The sequence below is a fragment of the Tenrec ecaudatus genome, chromosome 6 (assembly GCF_050624435.1).
Source record: "Tenrec ecaudatus isolate mTenEca1 chromosome 6, mTenEca1.hap1, whole genome shotgun sequence".
Lineage (NCBI taxonomy): Eukaryota > Metazoa > Chordata > Mammalia > Afrosoricida > Tenrecidae > Tenrec > Tenrec ecaudatus.
In genome coordinates, this window is record NC_134535.1 from 26,038,059 (window position 1) to 26,058,828 (window position 20,770).

General features: G+C 43.1%; 1 protein-coding gene across 2 annotated transcripts in view; it reads right to left on the bottom strand.

Moving 5' to 3' along the window:
• Nucleotides 1-20,770, bottom strand: part of NR1H4 (nuclear receptor subfamily 1 group H member 4) — a 104,117-nt gene that overhangs the window by 71,708 nt on the left and 11,639 nt on the right. For both annotated transcript variants that reach the window (XM_075552718.1, XM_075552717.1), the window contains exon 2: nucleotides 11,091-11,223. In XM_075552718.1, the coding sequence (XP_075408833.1) occupies nucleotides 11,091-11,169 (79 nt within the window). In that variant the 5' untranslated portion in view covers nucleotides 11,170-11,223. The remainder of the gene's footprint in view (nucleotides 1-11,090; nucleotides 11,224-20,770) is intronic.

Sequence of the window (20,770 nt, forward strand, 5' to 3'; positions counted from 1 at the left end):
GTATCCCAGAGTTATTATAAGGTGCAAAGGGTGAAACACTGACAAAATCCTTAGCACCGTGAGCAGCTACCTATCATCATTCTATGAATGGTAGGATTATCTGAATTTAGAACTCATGGTGAATTGCTGACAGAGTAAAATAAATTCCATATTTGGCCTACAGCGTAACTTCTGGGTATCAAGCCTGTATCTGTTGGCTGTTTTCTTTAGAACAGGAGTCAGAAGGCTCATGGCTGAGGCCAAGCACCATGCAGCCAGTTGCTCGTATAACCCTAGGCAGGTCTCTGGGCTTGCGTGGGCTCCATTTGTCTTTATGAACAGATGGTAAATCACAGATAATCCTTCCTGCCCTACTTCCTTCCAAAGCCTGTTGTGAAGGTGAAATCAGATAAGAATTGTGAAAGCTCTTTAAAAAGACCGAGGTGCTGGATATAAACATTCAAGTCATTGCTGGAACAAGGCAGCTCCAGGGGTATTATCTGATTTGCTCCTCACCTGCCCCCTTCAAGAAAGGCGAAGCCCCTGGTCGTCCAGTCCATTTCACAAAGGAGAACAGGCGCCCCAGGGAGGTGTGGTGGTTTGCAGTTCCACAGGGAGTAAGGATGACACTGGTACTTTAACCAGGCCTTTTGACTCAAAAATACCGTGGTTGAAAAGCTAAGGTACTTTTGCCCAGGTTTCCAGGAAAGAGAGAAAAAATGGTGATCTATTGATGAACTTCAGTTTGCCACTGGCAAAGCAACTGTCCATTCTCACTTCAATTCTGTCTTGTTCTCCTCTGCTCAGAAGCCCGGAGCGATCCTCATCTTGAGAGGACTTGAATGGAAGAGATCAATGGCTACCTCCTCCGCCATGCACACACAGATAGGAACCACAAAGATGTCTCTGAATCTTTTATTTCCAGAATTCCTTGCTGAGTTTTTCTAAAATAAGCAAGCCTATCTTTGACCTCTATAAAGTCTCTATAAAAATTAAAAACCAAAAACCAGGAAGCCTTTATTCCTGAGTGTAATTAATACAAAGTTTGATTGCTTCTGTCCCACCAATGAGAGACTACATGATTATTATTTTTCTTCTAAAAATACGTTGCTTTTTCATTTTGATCTGGATTGTCTATATGGGCACACATAATTATTTAAATTTCATTCACCTAGAGTTGTTTCCTCAGTCACACTAGCCCCAGTTCAAGTACTCTGCGGCGATACATAAGTGTTGTTGCTACTTTTGTTGTTGCTGTTGTTAGTAGTTGTTGTGTCAGCTCCAACTCATGGCCACTGTGGATCACCGAAGAAAATACTGTATGATCCTGAGTCATCTTCATGATCCCTGGTATGTTTTTGTCCCTTGTTATGAATGGATACTATGTTAATTCATCTCTTGGAGGATTTTCCTCATTTTTGCTCACCCTTTACAAACAGAATGCCCTTGTCTAGCAATTGTTCTTTTTAAATAAGAAGTCAAAAGTAACGGAGGTAACATCCCACCATCCTTAACGTGTTGGTCTTTCTGGCAGTCTACATGATGTTCAGTGTACACTGGCTTCGTAGAGATGTTGTTTCTGTTGTTGTTGTTGTTTAGGTGCTGTGCAGGCAGTTTCAGCTCACAGGGACACCACCTAGTCCTGCACTACACTCACAACAGGTCTTATTTTTGAGCCCATAGTTGCAACCACTGTGACAATCGGGCCTGCCAAGGGTCTTCCTCTTTTCTGCTGCGCCAACCCCTTACCATGAATGACGTCCTTCTCCAGGCACTGATCTCTCCTGATAACATGTTCAACATACATGAGACCAGGTCTCATCATTCTTGTCCCCAACAAGCTGTCTGGTTATACTTCTTCCAAGACAGATCTGTTTGTTCTTTTGTCACTCTCTAGTACTTTCAGTAGTGTTCATTAGCACTATAATTCAAATGCATCTGTTCTTCTTCAGTCCTCCTTATTCAGTGACCACCTTGCACATGCACACAGGGCAATTAAAAAATACCCTGGCTTGGGTCAGGCCCACCTTAGTCCTCAAAGGAACATCCTGGCTTTTCAACATCCTGGCTTTTCAATCTGTGTAGCAGATTGACCTGATGCACCGCTTTGTTTGATCTCTTGACTGCTCCGTCACGAGCATTGATTATGGATCCAAACAAGACAAAACCCTTGACAACTTTGATCTTTTCTCCATTGACCATAAGGTTGTTTATTGGTCCAGTTGTAAGGATTTGGGTTTTCTTCCTATTTCCTGTAACCCAGGCTGAAGGCTGTGGTCCTTGATCTTAAAGAGCAAGTGTTTCAAGCTCCCCTCACTTTCCGGAGGCAACGTGTATCATCTTTTTATCATGTATCAATGTATGTTGGCTATGTGTAGGCAGTGAAGACAATATTGGACAGAATCTACATAGAGTATGGCCATAATTGCAGACAGTGCTACTGGACAGCAGCACTTCAGGGTACATTTAGGGTTCGTCATACGGGTCTTCTACTGTTTGGCTGAAAGTATATTCTCAAGAATGTATAATTTTCATTAAGAGGGAACCTAAGGGCTTGGAGGGGGTCCCACCAGTAGTCGACTGTTTTTTATCATTTGGGGTTTGTCCTTCATTTTTCCTGCTTCTCTGTGAAGGACTTTATATTATGATTCTGATCAGAGTGCATCGGTATTGGTAGCTGGGCACCATTTAGTCCTTGTGGGCTCCAAGTACTAGCACCTTCCAGCCCTTGCTGGGCCTATTCAGTATGGGGCTTTGGAAAGACTTACATACAATAATAAAAAGAATATTAAAATGAGGGTATCAATGTTGACAAAATTGTAACGCCAGCTGAGCTGGAAACACATGTTCCCTTCCTTAGGGCGCAAATGTTTCCTTTATACTCTTGGTTTTTGTTGGCTCCTTGCAAACTCTTTGCACTCACTGGTGTTAACCGAAAGAGAACTTCCTTCTTCTAAGGAGTAGAGTGGCATTTATTATTTCAACAATTTAAAGAATCTAACAACGCCACATCCAACTCTAAGACAGTTACGGTTTCATGATGCCCTGCAGTTTACAAAACCCTTTCCCACACCGCTCATCCAATCTTCCTGATTAGGCCAGTGCAGTGATTATCTCCACCACACACAGAACCTCCCCCAAAGCAAAGCTCGACTAAGACTTTATTTAGTTCAATTTCATTGCTAATCTTACTTACATTCAATGCTTTTTCCCAGTATCGCTGAGCTAAGTGAATCAGGCCTCACTACATTGGAACACTAGGTAACAAACAAACAAAATCCCAGAATTTTCTAGTTGAAGCTGCCTCGTAGCTACCCTGTACGACAGAGTAGAATTTCCCCCACAGGCTTTCCAATTCAAAAAACCAGAAAGCAACAAGTGTTGGAGGGACTGTGGGGAGATAGGAACTCTCATCCACTGCTGGTGGACCTGTATGTATGTACAGCCACTATGGAAATTGATTTGGCGATTTCTAAAACAGATGGAAATTGAGCTACCATATGACCCAGCAATCCCCCTACTGGGCACATACCCAGAAGAGGCAAGAAACAAACCAAGGCCAGACATCTGTGCTCCAATGTTCATTGCAGCACAGTTCACTATTGCAAGGAGATGGAAACAACCCAAATTTATCAACAGATGAATAGATTAAAAAGCTGTGGTACATACGTACAATGGAGTACTATGCCTCGCTAAATAGCAGTGATGAACGCATGAAGCAAATTGCCACATGGGAAGAAATGGAGGAAATTATGCTAAGTGAAGTAAGCCAAGCACAAAAGGACAAGTGCAACATGAATCTGCTGAGGTAAGTTTATATAAACGAAAAGAAAAATGCAAAAGCGACACAGGGGGAAAGTTACTGTATACAAACACTCCAGGGGTGAGGTCCAGGTAGTATAACAGGGGCCAGACCAAATCCAAGGGTATATATGGTAGCCAACTAAAAAGGAGGTGGGAAGGAAAGGGAAAAAAAAAGATAGAGACGTGTGGCGGGGGAATAGGAGACTGACGCACCCAAGGGGAGGGTATTGTTTGTGTCTCCACAGGGAAAGAGGGATCAGACTTAAATCCAGTGTTCTGGGATGCAAATACAGGCTGCTGGCATGGAGAGGGGAGCCAGTGGAGGGGCCTGAGGGCTCGGCCCCCATATCAGCTACACGGACACCTGCCCCTCCCCCCAGAAGAATTTACTGTAGAGGACAGCACTGAAGCTGAAGCTAGCGGAGAGGGACATGTCTGATCAGAGCACATGGGAGCAAATGAATAGGGAGGAAGAGAGTGTGGAGCACATCCTGGCCCACCAAGCCTTGAGGACAATATCCCCGCTCTGAACAGCCAATGCACAGAGTGGACCATACGGCTGATCCCACTATGAGACACGACGTCCCTCACTGACCCATGGCCCTATGGGGGACAACACTGGCCTGGTCTGACCCCACCACACTGAGGCAAAACACTAATGGCGTGGGGCAGAGCAACGGAGGGAGCAGAGCAGAGAGCTCCAGAGGGAGTACGAAGGATAGACTTTGGGGCCAGAGCATGGTACCCCATCGGACTGGACTGGAGGACACACCTAGAGTTCAAAAATCAGACCTAGATCTATTTACAGGTTTTTTCTCTTTTTAAAAATTATTTTAAATATTTATTTATTCTTTTCTTGGTCATTGGTTTTCTTTGTTGTTGTTGTTGTCATTGTTGTGTTCTTCTTTGTCTCTTTGTCTTGCTATGCCTTGTTTTTTGGTGCATAATATTATCTCTGCAGATCTAGCTAGATGAGATAGGCTGGATGAACAGTCCAGAGGAGAAAACAACGGGACTGATAGTTCCAGGGGAACATGGGAGAGAGGGAGAGGTGGGAGAAAGGAGGTGGTGCTGACCAACCCAGGGATGAGGGAGCAACAAGTGATGCAAAATTAGTGGCATGGAGGGTGTGTGAGGCCTGATAGGGATTCAGCAAGGGCAATGTAACCGAGAGAAATTACTGAAACCCAAATGAAGGCTGAGCATGATAGTGGGACAAGAGGAAAGTAAAAGGAAATAGAAGAAAGAACTAGGAGGCAAAGGGCATTTATAGAGGTCTAAATACAGGTATGTACATATGTATATTATTATATAGGATGGTGGGGGAATAGATCTACGTGCATATATTTATAGGTTTAGTATTAAGGCAGCAGATAGACATTGGACCTCCACTCAAGTACTTCCTCTGTACAAGAGCATTTGTTCTATTAAATTGACATTGCATGATGCACACCTTCCAGACACGATCGCTGAAGACAAATGTGTGCATAAGAAAATGTGCTGAAAAAAGCTGATTGAGCCCAACTATCAAAAGATAGAGTGTCTGGGGGTCTTAAAGGCTTGCAGGTAAACAAGCAGCCATCTAGCTCAGAAGCAACAAAACCCATATGGAAGAAGTACACCTGTGTGACCACGAGGTGTCGAGGGGACCAGGTATCAGGCATCAAAGAACAAGAAATCATATCATTGTAAATGCAGGGGAGTGCAGAGTAGAGATCCAAAACCCATCTGTAGGCAACTGGACATCCCCTTACAGAAGGGTCGTGGGGAGGAAATGAGCCAGACAGGGTGCAGTGTAGCAATGATGAAACATATAACTTTCGCCTAGTTCTTAAATGCTTCCTCCCCCCCACTATCATGATCCCAATTCTACCTTACAAATCTGGCAAGACCAGAGGATGTATATTGCTACAGACAGGAACTGGAAACACAGGGAATCCAGGACAGATGATCCTTTCAGGACCAGTTGTGAGAGTGGTGATAAAGGGACAGTGGAGGGAAGGTGGGGTAGAAAGGGTGAACCCATTTCAAGGATCTACATATGGCCTCCTCCCTGGGGGATGGACAACAGAAAGTGGGTGAGAAAGACGTCGGACAGTGTAAGATATGACAAAATAACAATCAATTATCAAGGGTTCATGGGGGGGAGTGTTGCGGGAGGGGAAAATGAGGAGCTGATATCAAGGGTTCAAGTAGAAAGCAAATGTTTTGAGAATGATGATGGCAACAAATGTAGAAATGTGCTTGACACAATGGATGGATGTAGGGATTGTGATAAGAGTTGTATGAGCCACCAATAAAATGATTTTAAAAAAACAAACTTGATTTCAAATAAAGTTTCATTTTTAAAGGAAAAAAAAGAAAATTGTTGAATTGGCAAATGTGCTATTTTTTTACAACAACAAAATAATTGTTCAAAACTACACTCTGTTTATAATCGTCTCTCACTTTTTGTCTAAAAATGATTTCTTTTCCTTCATGTTTAAAGTACAGTTTTGTGCTTGCTTTGGAGGCACATATACTAAAATTTAAAGTATAGTTTTCTGTATATGAAAGTCAAGACAGGTAGCTATCGCTTTTCAGTCCTTTAAATATGTTTTTCCATGGCCACCTGACTTCCATTATTACAACTGAGAAGTCGCCCATCTGTTGCACCTTTAAAACTAATGACCAAGGACAAAGTTCAGAAGGCAGGAAGGAACAGGAAAGGAGGAGGAGTGGATCCAGGAAACACAGGGAGGACGAAGGAAAAGTAATTTGACACTGGGCAAATTGTGATCAGTAACCAAACAAAACTTATGTGAAATGTTTCATGGAAAGCTGCTTTACTCTGTACACCACATCAAACACTTCCATTGAGTTGATGGCAACCCGATAGGATGGGGCAGAACTGCCCCTGTGAATGTCTAAACTAACTCTTTACCAGAGGAGAAACCCCAGACGACCTCCAATGGAGAGGCTGGTGGTTTCAAACTGCCGACGCTGGAATTTCTGTCCCAGTGTGTAATCTCTAGTCCACCAGGGCTCCTTTGTCCTGGAAAGTGTCACCAATTCATCATAAAAGTGTGAGGGCGAGTAATATATTTCTTGTACGTGGTTATAAATATATTTTTTATTTTTAAAATTATATTGAAATACTTTCTTGTTAAAACAAGTATCTCCTATTCATTTTGTCAAACCATAGGATTCTCTGGTTTATTATATTACCTTTTATTGTGTACTCATTGCAGAAAGACCCCACATCTTCATTCATCAGCAATGCCTTTTTTCATCCATTAAACTAACCATTGACTGAGTTTCCTGGGCTGTAGTGTCACCAAAGGGAAGGACACGCGTCCTTCCGTTCTGAATCAGCCATGCGGATCGAGTTACTGATGGACTCGATTTCCATCTGGACCTCAGGAAGGTGATTCCAGACCCACTGCTTTAATTCCATCTGCGGAAGCTTCTTTTTGTCTACAAGTACCAGTCTAAGGAAATAGAGTGTAATAGAGCAAAATTGTGGAGTTGTTCACAAAGCTTAGCCTTTAAGTGCTCAAACTGATTTTAACTTCATACAAGGGGAGGCGGAACCCACATTGCTACAGTGTGTCAGACCCTTGGGCTGATGCTGTCATCTGTCAGAGGCCCACTTCCGATTTCAGACGTCACTAGAGCCCCTGGTCCTTTGCAAGCTCAGCCTCGGGCCATACTAACAGTCTCTCGTCTCAAGTGTACCCTGCATATCTTTTGGTAGATGTTTTGTTTTCTTGCCAAGAACCACTCCAATGCCACATGAGACCATTTAGGTGAGTTAGCACCACTGGGGATTACCCTTAAACAGTAAGAGGTAGCAGCCCCTCACTTTTGCCCCCGACCCCTTTCCAGTTTTAGTCACCCCAGTCCCTCACTTCACCCCTGTAAGATTATGTCTCACATCGTCTGCCTGCATGCAAGCCCTGGCTTCGGGCTCTGCTTGTCAGAGTGGCAGTGCAGATTAAACCTTTGAAGACAGAGCGCTCCATCTGCATTTGCAGAAGAGTCTGACAGGTGCTGCCGCTGAGCTCTGTAGTGACCCATGCTCGCGTGTATTTCCCGAAACACCTTCCCATTATGGCCTTCGCAGTAATTTCCAGTGAGGAGCTCCTAACCCAGAGCCACTCTACAAAGTGTTAAAAATTGTGTACCAGGTGAAAGCCACAGAGTCCAAGCCACCACTTGCTTGAACACAATGACATTGAGTCAATGTCACTGCCATTGAGTCGATTTTGACTCCTGGTGACCCTCCAGTGACAGCAGACTTGTCCCTGTGGATCTCCCAAACTGTGAAACTCTACAGGTCAAGAAGGCCTCATCTCTTTACTGGGGAGTAGCTGGTGGTTTCGAACCACCAGCATCCCAGTGCATAACCCACCAGGGATCCTTAAACCTAGACAACGGCCTAGACTACCCAGTCAAACATTCTCATTTTTACCAGTTCGACTTGAGTGAGTCATTCAAGGCTGCTTAATGGGAAAGGAGAGCCCAGATCCGTTCTCTGCCACACACGAAAATGAACTGGCAAGGCCATTCCAAGACCAGACGTTGGGCCTTTGTGCTTACTATTTCCTCCACGTGGACTATTTTGCCAAATTTTCTTGTTGTTCAGTCTCCGGTCAATTGTCAACTCCTCAAAGATGTTTTTCTTTTTTTAAATATTTTATTAGGGGCTCATACAACTCTTATCACAATCCATACATATACATACATCAATTGTATAAAGCACCTCAAAGATGTTTTTCTTGATCATTTTTCTTTCGTCCTTCCAGCTACTATGACATCATCCCATTTTGTTGTTTTCACAGCCTGTACCACTCTCTGATCTTATCTTATTTATTTATACGTTATTATGAGTCTACCATCCACCAGAACGTAATGCCACATGAGAGAAGAGATCTTGGTCATCTTATTTTTCTGCTTCATTGCTGGTACGTAGAACAACACCTGGTATATTGTCAGTGCTTAAGATTTGGATAGGAGGAATGATAGCGACCCCTGGTATGTTGTATCACAGCCTCTTTTGTCTGCGTTGACACAACATGCCTGCTGCTTTGGATCACGCTGTTAGCATATTGGAAGAGTCAAGGCCCTGATTAGATAAGCCCATAAATTAACACTTCATATCTCTGGCATATCTCAGCCTCTGGTCCTGGGGTTAGTCATGCCCGGACCGTGCAGTTGTTTCCCTGGGGGGTGGGGTCTTTGCCCCAAGTGCAGAGAGAAGTCAAGGCTCTATACGCGGCATCAGGACATACAATATGGAGAACATACTTTCTCTACATGGTCCTCTCTAGACTATCGCAAGTTTGCGTTCCTTAGCTCAGGGATGTTCAGGAGAGATGACTAAATCCCTAGAGGTAAGAGACATAAAGAGAGAATTCTAAGATTTAGTGGGACAGCTGGAAAAAAAGTCCCAAGAGTCATGGTTCAGGCGAGCTTTCCAGGAAAAGGAGACAGGAGCTCACGCTTCTTGTGCTAAATGTCCCCACAAAGCTTCAGTGCAGTGTTAGGAAACTGGATAAAGTGTGGTCCGGCAAGGGAGAGATGAGGGAACCGCAACACAGAAAGCACAGCATGTGTAACATTTATTTTTCTTAACAATCATTATCAGATAGACACTTTGATTCTGATAGCACCTTTACAACTCTGTCTCTTATGTAGTCACATCTTTTTCACCTCAGAGCCGCTAAGTCCAGACCCTTATCCAGGTTTGCGTGTTCAACACTGGCCTATGTTGTGAATGAAATTAAGTCCCTCTCTGTGTACAAAATTGGAGCAGAATGGATCAGTTCAACAATGATGACACCAAAGTTCAACTTTGGAGATCTTAACATTGAAACCTCTGATTTTAGAGCAGGAAATGGACGTTTTTGTCTAAGCACAATCATCTTAGGTGGACTTTTCTGTCTTTGATGTGTCCGACGGGCCTAACCCCCCTGGGAGATCTGATAGGCAGAGGCAGAAGTAGCGAGGATATCAATACACTGATTTTTCTAGGAGCCCTAGAAGGGCAGAAGCAAATATTCCAGTGGCCAAACAGAGAGCTAAGGAGCCCTTGACTGTCCTCAGGATGAGGAAAATGAAATGGAAGAAACAAAACTGTGACAGTATGTCGAAGAACTGGCGTTTCATAAATAATTACCGCTGCCTTTAGTTGCTCTGAGACTTACTGATAAATATCTTTTTCCTTAAACTTCTTTCCCCTTTACCTTCCATTATTTATTACTTGATTCCTATTTATCCAGTACACACCAGTAGTAATGAAATACGGCCACTTCCCTTAAATGCTCTTTGTATAAGGGAGGTAGATATATAAATAGGTAATACAAATAAGCTTTTTCCTCAAAAATGACTTAACAAACCATTACATACAGAGTTGTTAGTGTTTGGTAATAACATGGCCTATTAATTAATATATCCCAGGGATTCCTGCAACCAAACAAGGGATTATGCCTGAATACCTTTTAAATATAGTGAAATGTCAAGTGTTTTCAAGGTCACTATCAGAGTATATTCACCAGAGTCCAGATATTAAAATGGAGTGAAAAACTTCTATAGAGAATAACACAAGAGTACGTGTGCCAGGCATTCATAAAGCACTGGTTTTAAAATGGCAGGAGATCTCCTTGCCCCACCCAACAAATTGAGTCAGCCTCTGCTGACTCTTTCCTGATGTTCTCAATTGAAGCTTTTTATAATGAGCTGTTTTTCATGAATGCATAAAATGGAGCAATATATCATTTTATGGCATCATCTAGTTACAGATCTACTGAACACAAGATAGTACAATTTGTTCTCAATCAAACTTAAATGACTAATCCTGACACGGTGCCATGGAAGTCCAATTAGGGGTAACTCTGATGGAAAAACAAAACCTAACATAGAGGTGTAGCCTAAATAGCCGCATTCTTCAATAGTTATAGTATTAAACCCTGAGAGTCATGACTTCATACTTTAGTACATGCCACATTCATATTAGAATTAGTGTCAGAATAAGAATCAGTTTCTACTCCCCGCTCTAGTATTTACCTAGTACTTTGTGACCTTGGGCAAGTCAAATGGCTCTCTGAGTCTCTATTCCCATCCATAAAAACGAAGACCATTAGGTTAGATGAATCCAAGGTCCATTCTACCTCCAACCTTATAGAACAGATAACATTGAGTACTTGGAAGCTAGAAACATTTGCTCTTGACTCGGTGTTGGGCTAAAAAGTATTTAGGCCTTTTGTCATAGATTTCCAAATTGAATTTCTTAAAAAGTTAACATTCAAAAGAACTTGACAACTTACCAAATAAATTGTCAGAAAGAGAGAATTCATCCATGGCAGGTCCGTGGGAGTGTTCAGTGAGATTCATTGTGGATCCCATCCAACTGTTCACCTGGAGAATGCCCTTTGTGGTGGTGCTCTTCAAAAGAAAATCCTGGAAGACAAATAAATAAAACGGGACTTAGTTGGGGTTGAGGAGGAATGATAAAACAAGTCATAGCCTTTTAAATTTATGAACATTCAACAGGTGTGTTTTCTTTCAGAAGAGAAGCTGTCTAATTTCTTTTGTCTTGGAAAAGGGTCATACATTTTCATTGAAATAAGCATTTGAGAAATTTAAGTGTATTTAAAGTGTATTTTGGTTTTGCCTTCTTATTTCTTCTCCTGTCGAAAACAAACAATGAGTCCAGTCAGTGGTCTGTCACTAGAGTTGGTGTCTGCTCCCAGTGCTGTAACTCATGGAGTCACTACCACATTCTCCCTCACAGAACTCCTCCCAGACCACAAAGAATCATTCGTAGTGTTTATGATTTATTTTAACCATAGAATAATATTTGATAATAATAGTTATAAATGCTAGAGAGTCATATTGCTTCGATCATATGAATATTAACAACAAAATAGGAGTCCTGGGAATGTAGTTATTACGAGTCGAGTTGCTGACGGCAAGGTCAGCCAATCAAAAACACCCGCGAAGGCTTTCTCTTCCCACAAAGAGTCAAAGTCTTGGAAATCCCCAGGTCAAGTTTACCCTGTCCTATAGGATCATGAAGAGGCTGAATCAACTCAATGGCAGTAGTTTTGAGTTTTAGCAACAAAATTATTTTGTAAAATCTTTCTATATTCTTAGTAACTGAGCAGAAGCCTTCCCTTCCCCTCTTTCTTTTCCTTTAGTCACTACTTTATTCTCAAAAAGTTATTGATTCGGGTTCACAAATTATAATAACCACAATATGGTAACTAAAACATGAGAAGATTTGACAAAATAAATGATCGACTCTAGAAACACTGGCAGCAATGAAACAGCAGTGCTTGCTGATTTCACGAGCAGACAAGTCACATGATTTGAAGAGTCATTGAAGTTGGCTAATAGTGACAGCTCTGACCAAGGGAATGAAAAAGTTCAATAAGTAAATGAGCATCGTGGATTGGAAGGCTGAACATAGTAAAGATGACAATCCTACCTAAAGCACTTTACAGGTTCAATGCTATACCAATTCAAATACCATCAACTGTCTTCAAAGAATTGGAAAAACTAACCACCAATTTCATATGGAGAGGGAAGAAACCCAGAATTAGCAGAGAACTCCTCAAGAAGAAGGATACAGTTGGAGGACTCACCCTACCCGATTTTAATGCCTATTACACAGCTACAGTGGTCAAAACAGTGTGGTACTGGCACAACAACAGACACGCAGACCAGTGGAAAAGAATAGAAAGCCCAAGAATAAAATCATCATCGTATAGACAACTGATCTTCGACAAGGGTCCCAAAACCATCAAGTGTGAAGCGAATGCCCTTTTTAACAAGTGGTGCTGGAAACAATGGATATCCACATGTAGAAAGATGAAACAAGAGATTTACCTCACCCCATGCACAAGAATAAACTCAAGGTGGATCACAGACCTAGAAGTTAAACCCTAAACCATCAGGACCATCAAGGAGGGAATTGGGACTAACCTCAGAGCACTGGCCCAGGGAATTCATAGGCTCACCAAAATAGGGAAGGGTACACACACAGGTGAACTGGAAATCAACAAATGGGATTTAATAAGAATAAAACACCTGTGCACCTTGAAAGACTTCACCAAGAGGGTGACAAGACAACCCACAGACTGGGAGAGGATTTTTAGTAATGACACATTGGAAAAAGGGCTCATTACTAAAATCTACAACACCATCAGGACCTGAAAAAAGAGGAAAACAGTTAACCCCCTAAGGAAGTGGGCAAAATAACTGAAAAGAACTTTCATTAGTGAGGAAACCCATATGGCCAATAAGCATCTGAGAAAGTGTTCCAGGTCATTAGCCATAAGAGAAATACAAATCAAAACCATAAGATACCATAAGATACCACAAGATACCACCTAACACCCCTGAGGCTAGCCCAAATCAGAAAATTAGAGAACAAGTGTTGGAGGGGCTGTGTGAAGTAGGGACCCTCCTCCACTGCTGGTGGTCGTGTAGATTTGTACAGCCACTGTGGAAAGCAATCTGGAGATACTTAAAGAAAATAGAAATTGATCTACCTTATGACCCCGCCATCCCTCTACTGGGCATATACCCAGTGGAAGCAACACATAAAACACGACCAGTCATCTGCTCTCCAATGTTTATTGCGGCACAATTCACAATTGCAAAGACTTGGAAACAGCCTAAGTTTCCATCAATAGATGAGTGGATTAGTAAACTCTGGCACATACACACAATGGAGTACTATGCAGCACTGAAAGCACCGATGATTACATGAAACACGTCGTTTTGTGGGAAGAGCTGGAAGGAATCATGTTAAGCGAGGTAAGCCAAACTCAAAAGGACAGGTATAACATGAGTCCCCTGAGTTAAGTACAATCATCACGCCAGGAATAGAAGAATAAATACCTATCTCTCATTTAACGGGTGGAAGCATAGGTAGTTGGAGGGAGGGCAGGCCACACCTAGGGAGGTACATGAGAGTCCAACATAAAGAAGGAGAAGGGAGGCATGTGGTGGGAGAAGCGGGGTGGGGAGAAACTGAGTTGATGGCATGGAGGGAACAGGGCACTAACCCACCCGGGGGAGAGTATTGGTTGTGTCCCCACAGAACTGGAATGTGCATAGAGACCCCCACCATGACACGCCAAACCAGGAGGGCAATGTTGCGTGTGGAGGAATCTACAAAGAGACTGGACCATTCGCTGGCCCTAACCAGAATCAGCCCCACCCCCACCATGGAAGGGAGTAGCACAGAAAATAAAAATAGATCGTCTGGTGTGGGAAAGAAACTGACCTACCACACCACACCCAGAAGGAAGCTGAAGCAAAGGAAGGAGGAAGAACGGAGCAGAACACACCTGGGCCCACCAAGCTCAGAGGATGATAGACTGGTTCGGAGGGCCCAATGTACAGAGAGGACCATATAGCCGGCCCCACTGTGAGATGCGACATTCTACACTGACCCATCGCTCTACACGGGAGAACACTGGAGACACAGTGTGGATGTGCGACTAAGCTGCCCCCGCCACACTGAGGCAAAACACTGGGAGTGTGCAATGGAGCAGCGGGGAAGCAAAGCAAGGAGGTCCTGAGGGAGTTTAAAGGATGGACTTTGGGGTCAGGACATGGCACCCCATCAGACTTGTCTGGAAAACACTCCTAAAGGTCAACAAACAGACCTTCAACTATTAACAGGCTTTTTTTTTTCCTTTCTGTTTTTTTGTTTTTTTTTCTCTTCTTTTAAATTGTGTATGCCAGTGGCTGTTTTGTTTGTTAGCTTGTCGGTGTTGCTGCCGTTGTCGCCATGTTCTTATGTGCCACTCTGGCGCTGTCAAAGCCATGCGCAACTTTATGCACATATCCGCAGGTCCACCTAGATAAGATAGGCTGGACAAACAATGTGAGAAGAAAATAATGGGACCAACGGTCCCGGAGGGACATGAGAGTGTGGGAGGCAGAGGAAGGTAGGAGGTATTGGCCAACCCAGGGACAAGGGAACAACGAGTGGTTCAAAACCAGTGGAGGGAGGGGATGGGAAGACTGGTAGGGAGTGACCAAGAGCAAGGTAACTGAGAGGAATTACTGAAACCAGAATGAAGGCTGAACATGGTACTGGGAGAGGAGGAAAGCATAAGAAATAGAGGAAAGGAGTAGGAGGCAAAGGGCATACATAGAAGCCTAAATACAGACATGCACATATGTAAATATATTTATGATTATGGGGGAAATAGACCTATGTGCATATATTTATAGTTTTAGTGGTAGGGTGGCAGGTGGACATTGGGCCTCCTTGCATGCATTCCCTTAATACAAGAGTTCCTTGCTCAGCTAAATGGTCATTTCATGATACCCACCTTCCTGACATGATTGCTGAAGACAGACGTGTGCATAAGCAAACTTGGTGAAGTAAGCTGATGGTGCCCGGCTATCGAAAAGATATAGCGTCTGGGGTCTTAAAGGCTTGAAGGCAAACAAGCGGCCATCTAGCTTGGAAGCAATGAAGCCCACAGAGGAGATGCACACAAGTCTGTGTGACTACAAGGTGTTGAAGGGATCAGGTAGCAGACACCAAAGAACAAAAACCATCATTGTGTGATCACCTTCCCCACATAAACGCTGAAGACGAATGTGTGCATAAGTAAGTGTGGTGAAGAAGGATGATGGTGCCTGGCTATTGAGAGATATAGTATCTGGGGTCTTAAAGGCTTGAAAGTAAACAAGCCTCCATCTAGCCCAGAAGCAACAAAGCCCACATGGAAGCAGCACACCAACATGTGTGACCATGAAGGGCCGAGGAGACCAGGTTTCAAGCACCAAAGGTGGTGGGGGAGGGGGGGTGGAACCATATCATCATGAATGAGGGGAGCGCATGATGGGGACCCAATGCCCATCTGTAGACAACTGTACATCCCTTGCAGAGGGGTAGTGGGGAGGAGATGAGTCACTCAGGGTTCAGTGTAGCAATAGTGAAACTCACAACATTTCCTCTAGTTCTTCCCCCCAACTATCATGATCCCAATTCTACCTTGCAAACCTGGTTAGACCAGAGGATGCACAGCGGTACAGATGGGAACTGGAAACACAGGGAATCCAGGACAGATGAACCCCTCAGGACCAGCAGCGAGAGTGGCTATACCAGGAGGGAAGGAGGGGTAGAAAGGGGGAACCGATCACAAAGATCTACATATAACCTCCTCCCTGGGGGATGGGCAACAGAAAAGAGGGGTGAAGGGAGACGCCAGGCAGTATAAGATAAGATAAAATAATAATTTATAAATTATTAAAGGTTGATGAGGGATGGGGGAGCGGGGAGTGGGTGGGAAAGAAAATTAAGAGCTGATTCCAGGAACACAAGCGGAAGGAGAATTTTGAGAATTTTGAGGGCAACGACTGTATAAGTGTGTTTTACACAATTGATGTATGTATGGATTGTGATGAGAGTTGTATGATCCCCAATAAAATGATTTTTTTAAGTAAATAAGCATAGAGTTTTAACCTTTTCGGTGTGCAAATGTACGTAAGCTCTTGTTTAATGATGTAAAATAGTTTGTTGTTTCAATTAACTACAGAGATATTTTCATCGAAAGATAAAAAACTTTCTGCTCAAATGTTGCAGGAAACTTTTCTAGAAAGTCATTTTGGTGTCATCTGACAGAGTCACCTTGTAGGGTCGTCCCTGCCTCACCCTCTCGTGAGGCCCCTGGACGAATCCATGATTTAGTGATTAAACTTCATTCTGAAGTTGATCTTTATAAAGCCATGAGGATTATGGCCAAAGCTTATATTGAAAAATCAAGGTCTTGTGTTTTATTCTCATGGGCTACCAGGCCATAAAAGAATCTAGAATTAAAGAGATAGCTTTAAAGAAAAGGAAAGAAATATTATGGTAAAGCTTACCTAAATGTCTGAGGTTTCATCCTCAGGAGGTGCCCCGAATAAACTCAAGACCTCGAGAGAAGCTGTGTTCACGTCCAGCTATATCTCTTGGTTTTCCTTCCTTTCTCCCAAGATAGCTTCTCAAAAAGACACTGGAAAGGTCAACTCAAGAAAAAAATTCAAAGAACCTTTGATTTTTTTCCTGGCTTTTTCCTGAGGACAATTTCCCGACTTTCAAAAAACACTATCTCTATCAAGAAATCTTTTTTCCCCATAAAGAAATAACTACTTATATTTGCTACTCAAGAAGATAATATAGGGATCTTGCTAGATAAATATTTACTTGTCTTCATCAGCACTCCCTCATTATTCATGCCTTGAAGTTTCTCTCCCTCAGCAAATGCCTCAGCTCAAATAGAACTGACTTTCAGATACATGTGATTGCTGGTACGGCAGGAAGTTCACCAGGAACCCATTTGTTTCACCCCTTCAGTTTTCATGCTTTCAACACTTATTGAGTGCTTGCCCTGCCCTAAGCCTTGTGCTCTATATTTGGGGAAAGAAGCACTAATAGTCCATGACATCAAGTGTAATGAGGAATAAAAACATTAACAAGGTAATCACACGAATTCACATATGATCCCATATGGTCATGACAGTTGTCAATGAAGGGCAAAGAATTAGATGTTCTAATAGAAAGGTTGGATGTGAAGAGGAATTTAGAGACAAGAAGTAGTTTAAGGGGGAGGTGGTTTCACTTGGAGGTGATGGGAAGATGCCTTGGGGAGGGAGTGAATGAATAAAGAAGAGAAAGACAGAGCATCCTGAGAAAGGGCATGGACTGTGTCTCAAGCTATGCGCAGGTCTGTCTGGTAAACCAGTGGCATGGCCTTACTGAAGCCTGCTGTCCATAAGGACAAGGGGCCTATTGGGAGAGAATCCATCCTAAAATCAGAAAGAACCATGCCCAAAGTCAAAGTCTCTGTCAGTAGAGAAAGAGTTAATTCTCACGATGTAGTGAAGTATTTGGCCCATTTATACTGAGTGTGAAAGAAAGATGAGACTATCTACTCCTGTAAAGAGCTACAGTCTGAGAAACCCACAAGGGCAGTTCTACCCTGTTCTATAGGATCACTATAAATTGGAATAGACTCAATAGCAGTGAGTTTGGCTTGGTTTTATTTGGGGGAATGGCTTGCAGTAGTTATATAATCTGTTGTCAATTTCAGAGGATTACGAGTGAAGGATGGAGTTTAGCCTGTCAATCAGGCCTCAGCTTGATGACCTCATTTGAAGGCACCATGGAGATAAATAGCTTGCTGGAGGCAGGACGCAGGCTCACTCTCTGGGAGACATTGCAGCTGACAAGACCCATGGAACTATGCTAGTGCGCTGAGCTGGAGGAGCCATGAGGAGATTTAGAAGGCCTTTTTGCCTTAAGGTGAGAAGCGAGGGGGCTACTTACCTCATAAAATTAAATCGAGTCTACAATGCTCCCAACAGAATGCAACAATTAGTAAGAAAGAGAGCTCATCACAAATTCCACCCTCTGGCACATATCAGAGTGAAAACTTTGACCCCAAGATGACTCTGGGACTTTCTAGGGAAATTGTGAAATACCACCAGCAGCCACAAGTACAAGTACAAGTGGAGTAATGACCACTGCTTGGGTTGTTCTACTCTGTGGACAAAAAAACGCTACCAGAGAAGACTTGGGTATGAACAAGTCAGAGAAGGCCCCAAGGGGGTCCCGAAGTGTTGGGAAGTGAGAAGCCCTAACAGGAAGCTGGAGATCGAGAGGACTGTTAGTAAAATAGAGTGAAAATGGGGCACCCATGACAAGGATCTACATATAACCTCCTCCCTGAGGGGTGGACAGCAGAAAAGTGGGTGAAGGGAGATGTTGGACAGTGTAAGATATGACAAAATAATAATAATTTATAAATTATCAAGGGCTCATGAGGGAGGGGGAGCAGAAAGGGGGGGGGATGAGGAGTTGATACCAAAGGCTCAAGCAGAAAGCAAATGTTTTGAGAATGATGATGGCAACAAATGTACAAATGCGCTTGACACAATGGATGGATGGATGGATTGTGATAAGAGTTGTATGAGCACCCGATAAAATGATTTTAAAAAACCCCAAAGCTAGAGGGTTAGTGAATTGAGTACCCTGGGTAGTTCAAATGGGTAAATTGAAGGCTACTAACAGAAACACAGCACTTTAAATCCACCCAAGTCTGCCTCAGAAGTAAGGCCTACCGGTCTGCTTCCCAAAGAGCTACAGTCCTTGAAAACATAAGAATTATATGGAATAAATGTATGTAGAGTCTGCAGAAGTTCTCACGGTATGATGCAAATCATTTGCACTCAACCAACCGAAAGCCTGGTGATCCCCACACACTTAGTGACCTCAGGGAAGGAAGACCCCAGGGTCTGCTTCCACAGAGTGACAGCCAAGAAAAGTCTACGGAGCACAGCTCTGCCCGGTAACGCACGGGCTCACCATGAGTTAACATGGACTCAATGGCAAGGGTTCCGTTTGGTTTTGCTTTCCGAATATTGTGTAATGTATGAGTTACAATGCCCCGCCACCCCTGATTCAGATAACTGTTGTTCCAGATAGGGACAAATGCATTTCTCCTAATGCGAAGATAGAAGATGCCGCAATTTCCCATAGGAACCCACAATTGGCAGTCGAGATTTCTCCCTGATATTCAACCCAAATTTGTGTTTGTGACTTAAGACCCATTTCCTCTTGTCTTTAAAAATGAGAACATTTCAATGGTAGGTCTCTCTTGCCCTCAGTAATTAACTTTTCGAAACTTCGGGTGTTCACCCAACTCCCCTTTATTTTCAGCTCTTGTTTTTTTTTTCCAGGTATAGTCTTCTTCACTTGGGATGTCTACAGCACATTTCTTTTTAAGTGATCATGTTCCCTTGGTTCCTTCAAGTTCATGAAACACTGCCAAATCCACTGCCATCCATTTACTTGCACTCTGCAGGTCAGAGCAGAGCTTCTCCACAGAGTTTCCCAAGTTCAAACCACCCATCTTTCAGTTAGTGACCTGTTTGGTATTGACTCCCGGCCACCAGGCATCCTTTTGATACACAGTAGGTCCTCAAAAATGCTTGCCCAATGACGTTATCTATATTGGCTTCCCCCCCCCCCATTGAGTTCTGCCAAATTTCATGATATTTGGTGTTCTTTTCCTAGATACTGCCCAAGATGAGCATTTCATTCTCTTGTTGGCACAAAGGTTTAGGACATAATTTATCACTTGCTCACCCACATGGAAGGCCAGTTCCCCTAATTATGCACCATTTGAGATACTGCCCCTGGCTCGATACCCACCATGTGGGTGACACTGATTAGAAAACACAACAGAGCATTCCAGAATCCAGATACTTAGCAAGGTCCACTCAAATCCGGTTTGATGGGTTTATGGCTCCTAAAAGAGCTTTATAGAAGCAACTCTTTAATTTTTGAAATGGGAACATAAACACGTGGTAGACGATGCAGACAGTACACTGAATAAACTTCCCTCCCGCCTCTTTCACCCATTTCCCTTTGTATTACCAGGGCCTGGATAGCCTCCCAGACACCAATCAACTCTTTAGTATAAAGGTACCATTAAGCATTATCCCAAAGGTTGGCAAACTGCTGCCTGCAGCCAAATCTGGCCCACAGCCTATTTTTGTAGTGCCTAGCAGTTAAGAATGCTTTCTACATTTTTTTCGTGGTTGAAAAGAAAGAAGAAGAGTCTTCATGGCATATACAAACTTGTGTGGACTTCAAGTGTCAGTGTACATAAATGAACTGTCATTGGCACAGAGGACACCCATTTATTGATGTGATTTCTGTGGTTATTTCTTGCTACAATAGCAGAGTTCCATAGATGTGACACAGACTATATGGCCCTTAAAGTCCAAATTATTATCTATCCCATAGCAAAAAAGGGTGTGGGGGCTAGCTGAGATTTTTGGCATTAGGAGCTGGGGCCCTGGTGTAGTAATGGATAAATGTTGGGCTGCTAACCACAAGGTTAGCAGTTCAAAGTCACCAACCAGATCCAAGGGAGAAAGCTATGGCTTCCTACTCCTAGAAAGAGCTCGAGTCTCAGGAACTTGC